Source organism: Hyla sarda, chromosome 11 (genome assembly GCF_029499605.1).
Source record: "Hyla sarda isolate aHylSar1 chromosome 11, aHylSar1.hap1, whole genome shotgun sequence".
Lineage (NCBI taxonomy): Eukaryota > Metazoa > Chordata > Amphibia > Anura > Hylidae > Hyla > Hyla sarda.
In genome coordinates, this window is record NC_079199.1 from 8,421,424 (window position 1) to 8,441,227 (window position 19,804).

At 48.3% G+C, this 19,804-nt stretch overlaps 1 protein-coding gene across 3 annotated transcripts in view; it reads left to right on the plus strand.

Annotated features, from left to right (window-relative positions):
- The window catches only part of TXNDC16 (thioredoxin domain containing 16), a 62,807-nt gene that overhangs the window by 25,159 nt on the left and 17,844 nt on the right, over window positions 1-19,804 (plus strand). For all 3 annotated transcript variants that reach the window (XM_056545162.1, XM_056545163.1, XM_056545161.1), the window contains exon 15: window positions 9,190-9,358. In XM_056545162.1, coding sequence (XP_056401137.1) covers window positions 9,190-9,358 — 169 coding nt within the window. The remainder of the gene's footprint in view (window positions 1-9,189; window positions 9,359-19,804) is intronic.

Consider the following 19,804-nt stretch of genomic DNA (forward strand, 5'->3'; position numbering starts at 1 on the left):
ATTGACCGAGCGGTTTAATTAATGATATATTTTTATAATTCGGACATTTCCGCACGCGGTGATACCACATATGTTTATTTTTATTTTTATTTACACTGTGTTTTTTTTTTTATTGCAAAAGGGGGGTGATTCAAACTTTTAATAGGGGAGGAGTTAAATGATCTTTATTCACTTTTTTTTTTCACTTTTTTTTTGCAGTGTTATAGGTCCCATAGGGACCTATAACACTGCACACACTGATCTTCTATGTTGATCACTGGTTTCTCATAAGAAACCAGTGATCAACGATTCTGCCGGATGACTGCTCATGCCTGGATCTCAGACACTGAGCAGTCATTCGGCAATCGGACAGTGAGGAGGCAGGAAGGGGCCCTCCCGCTGTCCTGTCAGCTGTTCGGGATGCCGCGATTAGCCGCGGCTATCCCGAACAGCCCGACTGAGCTAGCCGGGAACTTTCACTTTCACTTTTAGCCGCGCGGCTCAGCTTTGAGCGCGCGGCTAAAGGGTTAATAGCGCGCGGTGCCGCGATCGGCATTGCGCGCTATTAGAGGCGGGTCCCGGCTTCACTATGACGCCGGGCCCGCCATGATATGACGCGGGGTTACTGTGTAACCCCGCGTTATATCAGAAGAGCAGGACCAAGGACGTACCGGTACGTCCTTGGTCCTTAAGGGGTTAAAAATGAAAGAAGCCATCTGATTGGTTGCCATGGGCAACTGCACCGCTCTTCCTCTACACAGGTGTTGATAAATCTCCCCCATTGTGTTGTGACGGTATTGCACTGACGTTTAACCCCTTAACGACGCAGGACGTAAATGTACGTCCTGGTGAGGTGGTACTTAACGCATCAGGATGTACATTTACGTCCTGCACATCACCACGAGCATCGGAGCGATGCTCGGGTCATGCGCGGCAGTTCCCGGCTGCTGATAGCAGCCAGGGACCCGCCGGGAATGGCCGACATCCGCGATCGGGCGGTAGTCTGCCATTAACCCCTCAGATGCCATGATCAATACAGATCATGGCGTCTGCGGGAGTGCGGTCAGAAAAATGCAGGACCGGATCACCCGCAGCGCTTGCGATCCAATCATCTGTAATGGCGGACGGAGGACCCCTCACCTGCCTCCGGCCGTCTCCCCCGGGGTCTTCTGCTCTGGTCTGAGATGGAGCAGACCAGAGCAGGAGATCGCCGATAACACTGATCAGTGCTATGCCCTATGCATAGCACTGAACAGTATTAGCAATCTAATGATTGCTATAAATAGTCCCCTATGGGGACTATTAAAGAGTAAAAATAAAAGTTAAAAAAAGTAAAAAAAAATAAAAATGTTAATTATCCTTTTTTCCCCATTTTACCCCCAAAAAGTGTAAAAAATCAATTATCAATTTCCCCACACAAGTAGTATTTTTTTTGGTTGCGCCATACATTTTATGGTTAAATGAGTGATGTCATTACAAAGGACAACTGGTCGCGCAGAAAACAAGCCCTCATACTAGTCTGTGGATGAAAATTTTAAAGAGTTATGATTTTTAGACGACGAGGAGGAAAAAACGAAAACGTAAAAATAAAATTGTCTGAGTCCTTAAGGGGTTAAGGGATTCTCCGGGATGTAAGATTTAATGGCAATGATAGGTCATCTGTGTCTGATCAGCCCTGCCGCACCTCATACAACCGCGTCCGTACGTGCCGCAGATCAGCCCAATGAAGTGAACAACTCGAGTACTGCTGTCCCCCCCTCTAGCTGCCGATTATTGTGGACACCGGGTGCAAAATCCTGCCCCATATTTGTTTTCAGGTTATGTATGTGGGCAATTAAAGCTCAGTTCTAATGAAGTAAATGGAGCCAAGTTTACACTTCCTACATCAGTGGTCTCCAACCTGCGGACCTCCAGATGTTGCAAAACTACAACTCCCAGCATGCCCGGACAGCCAACGGCTGTCCGGGCATGCTGGGAGTTGTAGTTTTGCAACATCTGGAGGTCCACAGGTTGGAGACCACTGTCCTACATGTTACTTGTATGTCAGCTCAGACTATAGTAGAATTAAATTAACCCTAACCCACCCCCTTTAAAGGGGTACTCCCCTGGAAAAAAAAAAAATCAATTAACTGGTGCCAGAAAGTTACAGATTTGTAAATTACTTCTATTAAAAAATCTTTATCCTTCCAGTACTTATCAGCTGCTGTTATGATCCACAAGAAGTTCTTTTCTTTTTCAATTTCCTTTCTGCCTGACCACAGTGACACCTCTGTCCATTTTAGGAACTGTCCAGAGCAGGAGCAAATCCCCATAGCAAACCTTTTCTCCTCTGGATAGTTCCTAAAATGGACAGAGATGTCAGCAGAGAGCACTGTGGTCAGGCAGAAAGGAAATTCAAAAAGAAAAAAACTTCCTGTGGCTCATAACAGCAGCTGATAAGTACTGGAAGGATTAAGATTTTTTTTTAATAGACGTCATTTACAAATATGTTTAACTTTCTGGTACCAGTTGATTTAAAAAAAAAATGTTTTTCCCAGTGGAGTACCCCTTTCAGGCTGCATTCACATTACGTTTCCGAAATCCGGCTGCCAGATCCGCCAGGGCGCTGATCCGGCAGAACCAGGCGCTCCTATATCCCAGCCGGACCGGCGCCAAATCTCATTGGCCCTGATTTACTATTGTAAACCTGAAATGTTTTGTCGGGTTGTGCGCCGGATTCTGGCGCATTGCGACAGATTCTGTCTCATTGCGCCAGAATTCTGTCTCATTACACCAGAAATTTAAAAAAACGCGCCAACTCTCCATTTTACGGAAAAACAATAAAAGGGGCGTGGCCTTTGGGAAAATGGGGCGTGTCCCTGACATTTTCACAAAAACTAAGGTTTCCACAGAAAATGTGGTGGATTTCAGCTGAGGAAAACCCGATAGATCAGAGAATGTGTAAAAAAATAAAATAAAATGTAGGGAAACCTTAGTAAATACCGTGGGAAACAATATATATGGCATACGACCAGCTCGGCTCTGCTACATCTGTACATTATTGCCGTTTTGAAGTCATGAAGAGATTTTCTTCCTGGAAATTCCTTCCAAGTGGATTTTCTTTTCCACTGTAACAACAAAGGGTGAAGTTCAGGGATTAATCTCCACAGACCCGTCCTCTCCCGAGACTCCGTCCTCTCACCTTACAAGGGACTTTTCACTGAGATCTAAATATTTAGTTCCCATAAAGACACGAGGGAAACCTGAGCTCTATAGGATTGTGCGCTAGATTCTTCACAGCTGAAATAATACATGCCGCTGCTTGCGCATGAACCGATGCGTAGGTCACTGACTGGCGGTATCCAGTCGCTTAGGAGGTCACATGCATTGGTCTGTGGCCAAGTTTACGGGACGTATGTCGTAGCGGTCGTGCACAGATTGCCATAGTGCACTAAAAGTTTTCATCAAATTAAAGGAGTTATCCAGGATTAGAAAAACAGAGATAATTTCGACCAAAAACAGCGCCACATCTGTCCTCAGATTGTGTGTGGTAGTGCAGCTCAGTTCCATTAAAGTTAAAGGAGCCAAATTGTAATGCCACACACAACCTGTGGACAGGTGTGGCACTATTTTTCGAAGAAGCTAGCTCTGTTTTTCTAATCCTGCCTAAGGGTAAGTTCATACTACATTATTGCACCTGTTAGTGGTATGCGTTAGGGATCGACCGATTATCGGTTTGGCCGATATTATCCGCCGATATTCACGATTTTGGACGTTATCGTCAATTACCTTGCCGATAATCCGATAATGCCCCGCACCGCCACCACCGCACCACACCGCCCACCACCGCACCGTGCCGTCCCCCCCACCACCACCGCAGCCCTCACCACCGCGCCGCACCGCCCCGGCCAGAGACCGCCGCTGCCCCATTGCCTCCCCCATCCCCGGTTTTATAATTACCTGTTCCCGGGGCCCGGGCTACTTCTGGCTCCTGCGGCGTCCTGTGTTAGGACGTGTGAGGACGCCACCGGAGCCAGAAGTAGCGCGGACCACGGACCCTGGGAACAGGTAATTTTAAAACCAAGAATGGGGGAGGCAATGGGACAGCGGTGGCGGTGGTCTCTGGCCGGGGCGGTGTGCGTGCGGTGCAGTGGTGGGGGGGGGGGGCGGCCGCGGTGGCAGTGATAGGACTCAAGAGGACCCCAGGACAGGAAGGGGGAGAGAAGCGGGCGGCGGTCTCTGGCACCGCAAAAGCCACTGCAGTTCATTGATTTAAAGCGCCCGCTTTAAATCAATGATCTGCAGTGGTGTCGCGGGGGGATAAATAGCTTATAACTTATTCTGGAATATCGGTATAAGTTATCGCCTATTGGCCCTAACCTCCACAGAGTATCGGTATCGGCCCTAAAAAATCAATATCGGTCGATCCCTACTATCCATCCAAAAACAGGATACCAACATATACCGTTAACGGAAGCAGCGGACCCCATTAATTTCTATGGCCGAACAAATCCACCTATTGACTCGGTTCAGTACTTATGTGCTATTTTAAGTGGACTCACAAGCGCAGGCTGCTGTTTTAAATAGCGCATAGGTCCCGAACAGAGTCACTAGGTGGATCTGTTCAGTCATAGAAATGAATGAAGTCCGCTGCTTCTGTTTACAATAAATGTTGACATCCCGTTTTTTCGGTGAGATGCCGATGGACACGATTGATAGGTGCAGTAACGTAGTGTGAACCTACCCTTATGCAGGGTTAGAAAAAGCAGAGCCAATTTCTTCCAAAAACAGCGCCACCTCTGTCCTCAGGTTGTGTGTGGTATTACAACTTAGCTCCATTTGCTATAGTTGAACTGATCTGCAATACCGTACACAACCTGAGGACAGATGTAGCACTGTTTTTGGAACTTACCTTAACTTCTTTAAAGGAAATTTGCAAAGCCCTAGTCCAGTGTTTCCCCAAACAGGGTGCCTCCAGCTGTTGGAAAACTACAACTCCCAGCATGTCTGGGCAGTTGAAGGCTATCACGACATGCTGGGAGTAGTAGTTTTGCAACAGCTGGAGGCTCACTGGTTGGGAAACACTGACACAGGGATATGATGCCGATTTTAAAGCCTTGGGCGACAACGTTTTTTCATCATCAACACATTTCAGTCTGAGTGCAACTGCATCTATAAGCCACAGAGACAGATGTACAGTGGGACAAAAAAGTATTTAGTCAGCCACCAATTGTGCAGGTTCTCCCCCTTATAAAGATGAGGCTGTAATCTTCATCATAGGTTATAACCTCAACTATGAGAGACAGAATGAGAAAAAAAAATCCATAAAATCACATTGTCTGATTTTTTAAAATAATTTATTTGCAAATTATGGTGGAAAATAAGTATTTGGTCACCTACAAACAAGCAAGATTTCTGGCTCTCACAGACCTGTAACTTTAAGAGTCTCCAAGACCAAAGAGCTGTCGAAGGACACCAGAAACAAAAGTGTAGACCTGCACCAGGCTGGGAAGACTGAATCTGCAATAGACAAGCAGCTTGGTGTGAAGAAATCGACTGTGGGAGCAATTATTAGAAAATGGAAGACATACAAGACCACTGATAATCTCCCTCGATCTGGGGCTCCACACAAGATCTCACCTTGTGGTGTCAAAATGATCGCAAGAACGGTGAGCAAAAATACCAGAACCACACGGGGGGACCTAGTGAATGACCTGCAGAGAGCTGGGACCAAAGTAACAAAAGCTACCATCAGTAACACACTCCCCCCAGGGACTCAAATCATGCAGTACCAGACGTGTCCCCCTGCTTACGCCAGTACATGTCCGGGCCCGTCTGAAGTTTGCTAGAGAGCATTTGGGTGATCCAGAAGAGTATTGGGAGAATGTCATATGGTCTGATGAAACCAAAGTAGAACTTTTTGGTAAAAACTCAACTCATCATGTTTGGAGGAGAAAGAATGTTGAGTTGCATCCAAAGAACACCGTACCTACTGTGAAGCTTGGGGGGGGGGGGGGGGGGGGGGTCAAACATCATGCTTTGGGCTGATCTGTGTAAAGGAAAGAATGAATGGGGCCATGTATTGTGAGATTTTGATTGAAAACCTCCTTCCATCAGCAAGGGCACTGAAGATGAAACGTGGCTGGGTCTTTCAGCAGGACAATGATCCCAAACACTCTGCACTCTGCAAGGTCCTGGAGTGGCCTAGCCAGTCTCCAGATCTCAACCCCATAGAAAACCTTTGGAGGGAGTTGAAAGTCTGTGTTGCCCAGCGACAGCCCCAAAACATCACTGCTCTAGAGGAGATCTTTATGGAGGAATGGGCCAAAATACCAGCAACAGTGTGTGAAAACCTTGTGAAGACTTACAGAAAATGTTTGACCTCTGTCATTGCCAACAAAGGGAATATAACAAAGTATTGAGATGAACTTTTATTATTGACCAAATACTTTTCCACCGTCATTTGCTAATAAATTCTTAAAAAAATCAGACAATGGGATTTTATGGATTTTTTTTCTCATTCTGTCTCTCATAGTTGAGGCTATAACCTATGATGATAATTACAGCCTCTCATCTTTATAAGTGGGAGAACGTGTATAATTGGTGGCTGACTAAATACTTTTTTGCCCCATTGTAGTGGTGTTTTTGGAACCTACTCTAACTTCTTTAAAGGAAATTTGCAAAGCCCTAGTCCAGTGTTTCCGAACCAGTGTCTCCAGCTGTTGCAAAACTACAACTCCCAGCATGCCCGGACAGCCGAACATGCTGGGAGTTGTAGATTTACAATCTTCAAAGACGTTGTGCAGCTTATTGTGGCCTATTGTCAGGATAGGCGATCAGTATTAGATTACGGGCAGTCCGACTAATGACCCCCACTGATCAGCTATATAAGGGGGCCATGGCTCCCTGTTTTTACGTGCGCCCTTATTTAGTCAGGGTGAGGTAGACGGCGGTTCCGTGAAGATGACGCTGGATGATGGCGAGAAGTGATGGCTGTATATCTTTACAGAATTTCCAGCCCTGCTGTATACAGCTCCACTGCAGTGTTTATGTGACTCACGTGGCGTCTGTATATATGAGCTGAAGTTGGGTGGTCACCTGTTAACGTATTATGGTGCTGCTGGTCATATATGTAAAAATTGGTGCATTGATATTTAATCAGTAGGGTTCACCGGATTGAATGGATACGTCTCCGGCGAGTGTTCCATTATTTATTCCTGGCTGATCAATAGGGGCATCTCATAAGACGAGTGCCCAGGATTTAAAAAAAAAAAAAAACAACAACATGGCAGCCTTTTTTTCTTCAAAACAGCGCGATTTCTTGTGGTGCTGCAGCTCCGCTCCATTCAACAAGACTGAGCTGCAATACCAGAACCAAACATAGACAGGTGTGGTGCTGTTCCTTTCTATACAACCAGTGGTGTGTTTAGGTTTTGTTTTGCCCTAAGCCCAACTAAACGCATGCACCCAAATAATCTAAATTAGTTCGCCCTTTCTTATCACACCTTTTCCTGTTTAAGACCCACCCTTTCCTCTATTCACTCTGCACCTTCCTCTTTTGGCCCCACCTTCCCTCTTTATGCCCCTCCCTTTTCTCTGTACACTCTGCCTCTCCCTCTATTTTCCCCACCTTCCCTCTTTATGCCCCTCCCTTTTCTCTGTACACTCTGCCTCTCCCTCTATTTTCCCCACTTTCCCTCTTTATGCTCCACCCTTTCCTCTGTGCACTCTGCCTCTCCCTCTATTTGCCCCACCTTCATTCTTTATGCTCCACCCTTTTCTCTGTACACTCTGCCTCTCCCTCTATTTTCCCCACCTTCATTCTTTATGCCCCACCCTTTTCTCTGTACACTTTACCTCTTCCTCTTTTGGCCCCACCTTCCCTCTTTATGCCCCACCCTTTTCTCTGTACACTCTGCCTCTCCCTCTATTTTCCCCACCTTCATTCTTTATGCCCCACCCTTTTCTCTGTACACTTTACCTCTTCCTCTTTTGGCCCCACCTTCATTCTTTATGCCCCACCCTTTTCTCTGTACACTTTACCTCTTCCTCTTTTGGCCCCACCTTCCCTCTTTATGCCCCACCCGTTTCTCTGTACACTCTGCCTCTCCCTTTATTTGCCCCACCTTCCTTCTTTGTGCCCCACCCTTTTCTCTGTACACTTTGCCTCTCCCTTTATTTGCCCCACCTTCATTCTTTATGCCCCAGTCCTTTTTTCTGTACACTTTACCTCTTCCTTGTTTGGCCCCACCTTCATTCTTTATGCCCCACCCTTTCCTCTGTACACATTACCTCTTCCTCGTTTGGCCTCACCTTCCCTCTTTATGCCCCACCCTTTTCTCTGTACACTCTCCTCCTTCCTCTTTTGGCCCCACCTTCCCTCTTTATGCCCCACCCTTTTCTCTGTACACTCTCCCCCTTCCTCTTTTGGCCCCACCTTCCCTCTTTATGCCCCACCCTTTTCTCTGTACACTTTACCTCTTCCTTGTTTGGCCCCACCTTCATTCTTTATGCCCCACCCTTTTCTCTGTACACTTTACCTCTTCCTTGTTTGGCTCCACCTTCCCTCTTTATGCCCCACCCTTTTCTCTGTACACTCTCCTCCTTCCTCTTTTGGCCCCACCTTCCCTCTTTATGCCCCACCCTTTTCTCTGTACACTCTCCCCCTTCCTCTTTTGGCCCCACCTTCCCTCTTTATGCCCCACCCTTTTCTCTGTACACTTTACCTCTTCCTTGTTTGGCCCCACCTTCATTCTTTATGCCCCACCCTTTTCTCTGTACACTTTACCTCTTCCTTGTTTGGCTCCACCTTCCCTCTTTATGCCCCACCCTTTTCTCTGTACACTCTGCCTCTCCCTCTATTTGCCCCACCTTCATTCTTTATGCCCCACCCTTTTCTCTGTACACGCTACCTCTCCCTCTATTTGCCCCACCTTCATTCTTTATGCCCCACCCTTTTCTCTGTACATTCTGTACCAGGGTCATTGACATTAAACAGTGCCCCCTGTCATTATCATTGATGCCTTGCAACTGCCAGAGACAAAGACCCGCATGGACCTGCTTTACCAGATAGCTAGATATTTCCATCAGAAGACTGGGAAAGCTGGGTGGCAGGCAATACACAGTACAGGGCTGACAGTACTCCCCCAAAGGATGTCTGAGATTTGAAAGCACCAGTGATGGCGGATTGTGTAGTACTAGATCTTATCTCTCCTTTATCTCTCCCTATAGAGACACTGAACGTCTCGTTGGCCTTGGTGAACTGCGCAGACTGGACGGATATCTGCACCGAGGAGGAGATCACGAGCGTCCCGTCAGTGAAGATCTACCAGTCTGGGCAGGAGCCATTCCTCTACCGAGGCATTATGGGCACCGATGAGCTGGCACAGTTTCTCATGCTGTAAGTCTGCACGTATCTATCACAGCATCCACAGAGTTCATCACCCAGCTTTCCCAGATTCTCACATGTTACATTTACCTATTTAGGGCAGAGTTTCCGAACCAGTGTGCCTCCAGCTGTTGCAAAACTACAACTCCCAGCATGCCCAGACAGCCTTCGGCTGTCCGGGCATGATGGGAGTTGTAGTTTTGCAACAGCTGGAGGCTTGCTGGTTGGGAAACACTGCAGTAGTGAAATATAGTACACACTTGTGATGACAGCCATCTTGGTTTCCACCCAGCTTTCCCATGAAACATCCACCAGAAGTCACACAAGGGACATGTCACAATCCGATTCTCTGTTAATCCAATGATGGATAATTGTATCAGAGCGCACTGTGTTATATGGGAGAGTCAGGACCGCACATCCTTATTGTATTATGGCGCGATTTAATGGCAGACTTCCCCTACAGGCATTCAGAATTATGTGTAATTATATATGTGAGGACCCGGTCAGCACTGCCATGTTATCGTGTGTCCTATTCTATCTATAATGAGTGCAGCTCTGGAGTATAATACAGGATATAACTCAGGATCAGTACAGGATAAGTAATGTAATGTATGTACACAGTGACCTCACCAGCAGAATAGTGAGTACAGCTCTGGAGTATAATACAGGAGAAAACTCAGGATCAGTACAGGATAAGTAATGTAATGTATGTACACAGTGACCTCACCAGCAGAATAGTGAGTACAACTCTGGAGTATAATACAGGATATAACTCAGGATCAGTACAGGATAAGTAATGTAATGTATGTACACAGTGACCTCACCAGCAGAATAGTGAGTACAGCTCTGGAGTATAATACAGGATAAAACTCAGGATCAGTACAGGATAAGTAATGTAATGTATGTACACAGTGACCTCACCAGCAGAATAGTGAGTACAGCTCTGGGGTATAATACAGGATATAACTCAGGATCAGTACAGGATAAGTAATGTAATGTATGTACACAGTGACCTCACCAGCAGAATAGTGAGTACAGCTCTGGAGTATAATACAGGATATAACTCAGGATCAGTACAGGATAAGTAATGTAATGTATGTACACAGTGATCTCACCAGCAGAATAGTGAGTACAGCTCTGGAGTATAATACAGGATATAACTCAGGATCAGTACAGGATAAGTAATGTAATGTATGTACACAGTGATCTCACCAGCAGAATAGTGAGTACAGCTCTGGAGTATAATACAGGATATAACTCAGGATCAGTACAGGATAAGTAATGTAATGTATGTACACAGTGATCTCACCAGCAGAATAGTGAGTACAGCTCTGGAGTATAATACAGGATATAACTCAGGATCAGTACAGGATAAGTAATGTAATGTATATACACAGTGACCTCACCAGCAGAATAGTGAGTACAGCTCTGGAGTATAATACAGGATATAACTCAGGATCAGTACAGGATAAGTAATGTAATGTATGTACACAGTGACCTCACCAGCAGAATAGTGAGTACAGCTCTGGAGAGAGGTTGTGTTCTGCTGAGCTCCTGAGTCTTCCAGTGAAGCAGTGATTTCCATCCGCCCCTCCCCAGGTGTGTGGCAGATACCTGGGTAGAGGGTTTTCCTGCTATGGAGCCCCAGGAGGCTTCATCTTGCACTCCCCGTACCCGGCCGGCGGTGGGTGCAAAGGAAAATGCGACGGCCAGCAGCCAGGATGGGGTGAGACGATCCACCAGGGCCCATCGCCATGTGGGGCCCCCTCCCCCATCCCCAGCTGGGAGCTGCAAGGCTTCCAGCAAAAGTTCCTCTGGGAAAAGAAGCTCATCCAGGCAGAGGAGTGGAGTGAAGGCTTCTACCTCAGGCTCCTCAGAACCCCAGCAATGGGGGGTAAAGGAGCCAAGGGAATCCCTGGAGACTTTCGGATCTAGAATCCAGGCAAAGATGGCCCAATATGAACAGCTTGGGAAACAGCTGCGAGGTCTAAGAGAAGACATAAAGTTTGCAACTTACCAGGCGGATACAGCAGCCAAGGGCAAGAGAGCAGCGTTCACTGCAAAGGTGAGAGCACTAAAGAAAGAGGTGGAGGAGATTGTTCAGCTGAGATCAGACATTGTGGCTGGAGCCGGCTTCTTCAGTGAGAAGATTCTAAATGAGGAGAGGTTCCCCAAAAAGGGGGTCTCCAGAGGATCAGAAAAAGATTGTCACCAAGATGACTGCCAGAGCGAGGAGGAGGAGGAGATGGAGGGAGGTGAGGAGGGGGATGTGAGTGAGGGGGATATGGACACGGGTTCTGTTTGTACCACCACTGTTACCCCAGACCCCCCACTTACCATCAGTGCGGACTACATAAACCCGGCTCAGGTGGCCTTACCTCCCTCCAGTGAGGATGATGAGGATGGCAGTGACTGCAGTGATGGCAGCAGCTCGGCAGATGGGGGTCTCCTGCGTGCGATTGTTATGCAGGAGTCCCCCACCTGTCTGGAGAACTTCACTTTTGGTGATGATTTGGGCCCAGAAGAGAAGGGGAAGAGGAAGAAAGTGAAGGGCAAGAAGAGGAAGAAGGCACAAGGAGTGAAATTTGTATTTTCTTCTTTCCAGCAACCTGGGTCGGCTGAGAAGTCAGCTCAGGGTGCTGGGTCCCCCAATCTGCCAGACCCCGTTTCTGTAGTGGAGCGGGGCCAGCATGGGGGATACAGTAGTGCACCCAAAATGGCCGCGGGTGCTATAGAAAAAAAAGGGCACCCTCCTGTGAGGGGGGAGGGTGTCCAGGCGCCAGAAAATAGCGGCAGATTCACCCGTCCGGGGGGCGGTCCCTCGGTTGAAGTGGGCGGTACAGGTCCTGGCGCTGCAGGGCACTCCCCTGTGAGGGGGGGGAGTGTCCGGGCGCCGGACCTTGTTGGTTCAGGGGGCGGTCCCCTAGGTGACGTTGACGGGGCGGGAGTGCGTCTGGAGGGACAGCTCCCGCCAAGATGTACAGCATTTTGTGGGGGGGCGTGGCCACCCATGTCAGAGGCGGAGCCTGTCTCTGCGTCCCAGGAGAGTGGAAGGAAGAACTCTACAGCGCCAATCCTAAAACCGGCAACCCTTGTACATGAAACAAAAGACCCAGCCAGCCCAGCCTGTAATACAAGGGAGAGTGTAGGCAAGAGTGAAAGTGAGAGCAAAAATGGTAATGTGCAGAATGTGAGTTATGGTGGTGTGCATGGGAGGAGTTGTGGTAGCAGTGTGGATGAGGGGGGTGCAAGTGGTGTACAAGAGAGGGGTGCAAGTGGTGTGCAAGGGAGGGGTGCAAGTGGTGTGCAAGAGAGGGGTGCAAGTGGTGTACAAGAGAGGGGTGCAAGTGGTGTGCAAGGGAGGGGTGCAAGTGGTGTGCAAGAGAGGGGTGCAAGTGGTGTGCAAGAGAGGGGTGCAAGTGGAGTGCAAGAGAGGGGTGCAAGTGGAGTGCAAGAGAGGGGTGCAAGTGGAATGCAAGAGAGGGGTGCAAGTGGAGTGCAAGAGAGGAGTGCAAATGGGGTGCAAGAGAGGGGTGCTAGCGAAATTCAGGTGAGGAGTGGTAGTGGAATGGCAGAGAGAGGTTTGGTGGCTGACACCTCTGTTAAGAATAAGGGTCCTGGTTTGGTTTCTGGTTCGACTGCCCCCCCGGTAGTGGCTGCTTCTCCCAGAAGCTATGCCAGCGTCACTGCCGGGGGATCAGGGGGATCCCCATCTCCATCTGGCTCTGGGGGTCACTTGCAACAGCGCCTCCTGGAGGCTCTACGTAGGGGAGACAGATCAATTCATGTAGAGGGGAGGGGTGAGGTTGACCTGTCTTTTTGGATAGAAAGACACGGCTTAGGCGCCTTCCGAGAACATAACGGGGAGGTGGTCTGGTCCCTTCCGACATCCGGGCAGGAAAGTGGCCGTAGGAATGTGGTCCGTTTAGTGTGGAGGGGCGAAGATGCGTGTCCGCCTCGGGGTAAGGTGGTTGAGCTCCTCCTCCGGATGGAATTCAGGGCAAGTGACATCTTTGCCCTGATCCACCCCTACGGTACTTCCGAGTTTGACATCAGCTTCGTTCGGCCAGAGGGTTTGGAACTCTTCTGGTCAAACTATGAGGTGGTGAAAAGCGAGCCCGGCTGGCGGGATTTTGCCGTAAAGGCGATATCCCGTCAGAATTTGGTCAAGAAAGTGACCGTTTTGACACGTAACGAATCACTTTCATGCTATGATATCATGACCTGGCTCAGCAGATATGGTGATGTGACGGACATGCCGAAAAAGAACTACGACGAACATGGGATCTGGTCTGGGGCCTGGACGTTTTCCGTCAAACTGAAGCGTTCGGGGAGCACTGTTGCCCACATCCCATCAGCTGCTTTTCTTGGGAGAGACAGAATCCAAATTTTCTACCAGGGGCAGCCCAAGGTCTGTCACAGGTGTGGCAGCCCCACTCACTTTAGCGCAGCCTGTACCGTGCAGGTCTGTGCTCTGTGTGGTGGGGTAGGTCATCTTGCCGCATCCTGTAGGCAGATCAGGTGTCATCTGTGTGGTGTCTTAGGACACCCTTTCAGCCGTTGTCCTAGCGCCTTTGCCCGTGCGACGGTCACCTTGGCTGGGGAGAGCAGTAATGTTGCCTCAGCTGGGGAGGGCACGAGTGCAGGTGAAGGTGCAACAGGGTCAGTGAAGAGGAAAAGTCCCGCCAAGCTGAGGCGGGAGGCTAATCGGAGAAGGAGCAGGGAACTGGAGAGTTCCCATGTGGCAGGGGTAGCTTCTGGCCCTGCTCCAGAGGTTAGTCCTGAAACTGCTGAGGCCCTGGGGGAGAATGTGCTGGATGAGGAAATGGGGAGAATCTGTAAAGAAGAGGGCAGCAAGGCCGATCTTTCCGATTCCTCCCACTATGAAAGTGTGGATGAGGAGGGTGAAGAGAGGCCAAAAAAGAAGGGCAGTAAAGGGAGAAAGAAGAGGTCGGAGCCCTCTAGTCCCCGTACTACGGACCAGGTCCCAAGCGGAAGCTTACCTGCCCCCCCTCTGATTGATCTGTCTAACCGGTACTCTGTACTCGATGCCATCTCCTCCCCCTCCTTGGAGGGGGGGGTCGAGGATGGGGTGCCTGAAGTGGGGGAGCCTCCAGGGGGAACTGGGCCCTGTCCTGATGGGGCTGTTTCCTCAGGGGATGGGGCCAAACCAGAGCCAGGCGGAGATGGGGATTCAAAAATGGACCAGTCAGAGTCTAAAAAGAGGTCCAAAGGGAAAGAAGCCTCCTCATCTGGGGATGAGGGGGTGAAAAAAAAAACAGAAATGAGGGGTTAGGGCCGTCTAACTCAATCACCCATGATGGCGGCACTCACCCCATTGACGCTGGCATCTATTAACTGTGCCAGCATAAAGTCGGATACGGCTAGATTCGCAGCCTTTGATTTTCTCGGCCGTGTTGAAGCCGATATTTTGTATCTGCAGGAGACCAGGTTGTCAGATCTAGCCTCCCTGGTAAAAGCCAGGAGAGAGTGGAGGCGCGGGCCCTCCCACTGGTCTCTTGCGGCTGAGCCGTATAGTGGGGTGGCGGTCCTTTTTACCGCTCCGGTTGAATGCAGACGGGTTATTGAGTTAGAAATGGGGAGGTGCCTGATCTTAGATGTCCTCATGAAGGGACAAGAGCTCCGGCTCATTAACATCTACGCCCCACAAACCAAGTGGGGACGAAAAGATCTCTTTATGAGGATCAAGCCCTTCCTTTTTACTAGCCGGCAAGTGATCTTTGGAGGGGACTTCAATACTGTCACAAGGTCCCAAGATAGGAGAGGCTCCAATGGTCCGTTGGCTTATGATAGCATAGCTCTCAATAATATAGTTAGGGAAGCTCGCCTAGAGGACGCCCACATCCGGAGCCCCTCAGGCCACGCGGGTTTCACCTATCATCGAGGTAGCTGCAGGTCTAGGATAGACAGGTTTTATTTAAAGGAGGAAGCCGTCTCTTCCGCAGTGTCCGTGGTTGAGGTGGAGTTCTCCGATCACTGTATGATTTTGTTTTCCTTGAATGTTTCAGAGACCCCCCGGATGGGTAAAGGTTATTGGAAGCTGAATTCGTCCCTCCTGGAGGAAGCGGAGGTAAGACAGTCCTTTGAGGATTTTCTTCAGAGTCAGGTACCTTTACTGGACCTTTGTAGTAGTAAGTCAGAGTGGTGGGAGATATTCAAGAAGCGGGTTGCGGGGTTCTTCCGCCAGCTCTCGAGCCTCAGGTCCCTGAACAGGTATCGCTTGTATCAGGGTCTGAGGAGGAAACTCGAGCTTCTCGTCTCGACTGGAGGTAGCCGGGAGGATATCTCCAGAGTGAAGTCCTTGCTGATGAGGTGTCAGTACGATAGGCACGCATCTTTGGTTTTTGAGAGGGATTTTGGGAAGTACCGCTCGCCCGACCCTTACAGAAACTGCAAGATGTCAGTGAGTAGTAAAATCATCTCAGGACTGATTGATAGTACGGGATCTCTGAATCGGTCCAGATCAGGGATCCTGGAGGTCGTCAGATCCTTCTACTTGCACCTCTTGGGGAGGAAGGATCTAGATCGGGACAAGATGTCGGCTTTCCTGGCTGAAACCATTCCTGAGCCAGGGGTAGACCCCTCTCTTGGCGTTTTGGCAGAAGAAATTAAGGAAGAGGAAGTGAGACTGGCGATCGAGGGGCTTGCCCCCAAGAAGTCGCCAGGTCCGGATGGCTTAACATCCGAGTGGTACAAGACCTTTAAGGAGTCTTTAGCTCCCCTCTTGACTGTGGTATTCAATGAGTGTCTCTCCTCGGGCACTCTGCCTAGGTCAATGAGGAGGTCAGCCCTGATTCTTCTCTCAAAGGGTAAAGATCCTAGCCGGATTGAGAATTGGAGGCCCATAGCTCTTCTCAATACGGACAGGAAGCTTCTGGCCAAGATACTGTTTAATCGGTTGGTGGAGTTTGCACCCCGGCTCCTTTCGGGGGCCCAGCACTGCTCTGTTCCAGGCTGAAGCACCTTAAGTGCTGTTCTCGGTGTCCGGGAGGCAGTGGAGCAGAGTAGTGCAGGTCTCTGGAAGGGGTACTTGCTGTCCCTGGATCAGGCCAAAGCATTTGATCGGGTGAACCATGACTACCTCTGGTCCGTCCTCCTTAGATATGGCTTACCATGTGCTTTTATTAATTGGCTTAAGACCTTATATGCAGGGGCAGAGAGTTTCCCGCTGGTGAACGGGTGGTCTGGCCGCTCTTTTGAGGTGGGGTCCGGAGTCCGTCAGGGTTGTCCTTTGAGCCCGCTTTTATATGTGTTCGCAATCGATCCCTTCGTCCGGAGGGTAGATTGTGGGCCGTTGGCGGGAGTCGGGATGAGTCTGGCGGAGCTGGATGTCGCCCAGAGAGTGGTGGTGTACGCTGATGATGTCACCATTTTCGTGTCCTCGAGAGAGGAGGTCGATGTGGTGATGTCGGAGGTGGAACGTTACTCGGAGGCATCCGGGTCTAAGATCAACCGGGATAAGTGTGAAAGTCTCTGGCTGGGAGGGGAAGATCCCACTTTTGATCTCCCGGACACCCTCCCAGGGCCCCAAGAGTCAGCAAAAATTCTGGGCATCACATTCGGCCAGGATGATTATCCCACCAAAAACTGGGACGGTAAGCTCCAGGATGCCACTCAGAGGGTGAACCAGTGGAAGGGTTGGTCTATGACCCTCAGGGAAAGGGTACACCTGATCAAATCGTACCTGCTCCCCTTGTTTATCTATCTGGGCAGCGTATGTATCTTGCCAGAGGCTTACTACACTAGGGTCTACAGCCTGTTTTTCCAACTGTTATGGGGGAACAGGATGAACCTAGTCAAGAGGGAGGTTACGTACCGCACATGGAGACTAGGGGGTTTATCTATGGTAAACCCTGTGGTGTTCTTAACCAACACCTTCTTGAAAGCCAACATCTCAAACCTCTGGTCAGAGAGGGCTCCTCCGTGGGTACTCTCCTGCAGGGAATGGTTTCGGCCTTTCTTCCAGGAATGGGAGACAGGAGGGCAAGTGAAGGACCTCCGTACGCCCCATGGGCATCTTCCGGCTTACGCTACCCCGACTCTGAAGGCGATACGTCGGTGGGGTCTGGGAGTGTGGGAGATCAGGACCCAGTCAAGGCAGTTCCTTGACAAACGGGGTTCTGTTGACCCACTTCCAGAAGCCTCTGGCGCTCAGGGACTGCCCAGGTCGGGATCTGAGGGTGGGGTTGTATCTCTTAAATATGAAAAGGATCCCCCAGAAGTTTTGGGACTTGGCCTGGCGCTGCTTTCAGGGGAAGCTATATGTGAGGGACAATTTGAAGTGTAGGAGATCTGATGACCGGGGATGTCCCCGAGAAGAGTGCGGGGACATGCTGGAAAGCATGGACCATTTCCTGCTTCATTGTCCCTTTAATATAAGGGTCTACAACCGGGTGGGCGCTTCCATCGGCTGGAGTCAACTTGCCGGCCTTACCTATCCAGAGTGGGCTTATGGGGCATTCAGGAACCTGGGTGGCCGTGATCGGGGCACTTTATTCTTAGTCAGTTTAGTGGTTAGATACTACACGTGGAATGCACGGTGTTTAGTGTCTAATCAGCGCAAAGTCCTCTCCGAGGTGGAGGTCTGTAGGAACATCACCGGTGACCTCGGGAAGATCAGGTCTTTGGAGTATGGCAGTCTTGGTACCAGTAGGGCTTCTCTCCTATGGAGAGGGTTTTCTTTTGATGTGCCCTAGGTACTAGACCTTTTGGGTAGAGTACCCTTGTTTTTGTTAGGGACAGTGATGCAGGGACAGGGTTAGGGTGATAGTAGGGTCAGTTTATCTTTAGGGATAATGGTAGGGTGAGAGGTAGGGTGCAGTTAGGGAAAGAATATACATTTTCTATGTATCAGGATTGCCATCCTTCTTCCTGGTGGTGGGCTAATGCATGTGCACCCTAGCTTTTTGTTTTGTTTTCAGATGCTATGGTTATGAAGGGCTTACAGGCACCGAACTTGGGCCTAAAGTGGGTTGTATTGTTTGCTTATGTATGTTAAAGCTGGTTATGGTTAAGTTGGTTGGGAGGAGTTCTAGGTTGCGAGGGTATATTTGTGGGTGGTGGTGGTCTTTTCTTTTGGTGGACCTGACATGGGTCAGTTGTGGACTGGACATTGAGGACTATGAACTGTATGGAAAAAAACTCTGACCCATGTACAGGAGGGCGGGTGGTGTGGGTGAAGGGTCAGTTTAGTGTAGAATGTTCTTTTATATTTGTAGGTGTGTTTTCTGTTTATTTATAGGTGTATATAGTTTGTGTATAGTAGTGTATATAGGTAGTTATGTATATAGTATGTATAATGTATGTTATATTATTGTAAAATGTTTTTTTTTTTTTAAGTATATAGTATTTATAGTAGGGATAGACATGGCAGTCGAACCAGTTTTGTTTTTGTAGTAATGTTTCTTTAGTATCCCGTTGTGGATTTATTTTCTTTGGTTTATATATGTAGTATGTAGTAAAGATGTGTGTAAGCATGTGTGTATTGTGTTTTCTGTGATATTTTCCTGAGTTTGGGTATTTTGAGTTGAATTTAATTTATTTATTTATTTATTTTTGGTTTCTTGGTTAAATGTAGTTAATATATGGATATAAATGTGTGCATGTGTGAGTGTGGTATAGTGTTGTTATTATTATTTTATTAATATTATTATTTAAAAAAAAAAAACATGGTGTGCAGTGTGAGTGCTTGTTGTGTTTTCTATGTATGATTTTTCCCGAGTTTGGGTGTTTTGAGTTAAAGCAAAATAGTGCTATTTTTATGTTTCTTATGAGTGTGTTGTTTGGCTATGAAAGGTGTAGTTATAATATTTCTAGTAGTTATAATATTTCTAGTTCTAGTAGGAAAGCTGGGCTGGCCGGTTAGGCAGGATTTTTGTTCTTTTATTTAAATGTAAAGTTTGGGTTTATGTTATTTCATGTTGTTGTTTTTTTGTTATGGCAAAGTTGTGCTGGTTTATGTTTTGTTATGATTTATATTTTTCTAATAAAAGATTTACAGGATACAACTCAGGATCAGTGCAGGATAAGTAATGTAATGTGTGTACACAGTGACCTCACCAGCAGAATAGTGAGTACAGCTCTAGAGAATAATACAGGATATAACTCAGGATCAGTACAGGATAAGTAATGTATGTACACAGTGACCTCACCAGCAGAATAGTGAGTGCAGCTCTGGAGTATAATACAGGATATAACTCAGGATCAGTACAGGATAAGTAATGTAATGTATGTACCCAGTGACCTCACCAGCAGAATAGTGAGTACAGCTCTGGAGTATAATACAGGATGTAACTCAGGATCAGTACAGGATAAGTAATGTAATGTATGTATACAGTGACCTCACCAGCAGAATAGTGAGTACAGCTCTGGAGTATAATACAGGATATAACTCAGGATCAGTACAGGATAAGTAATGTAATGTATATACACAGTGAC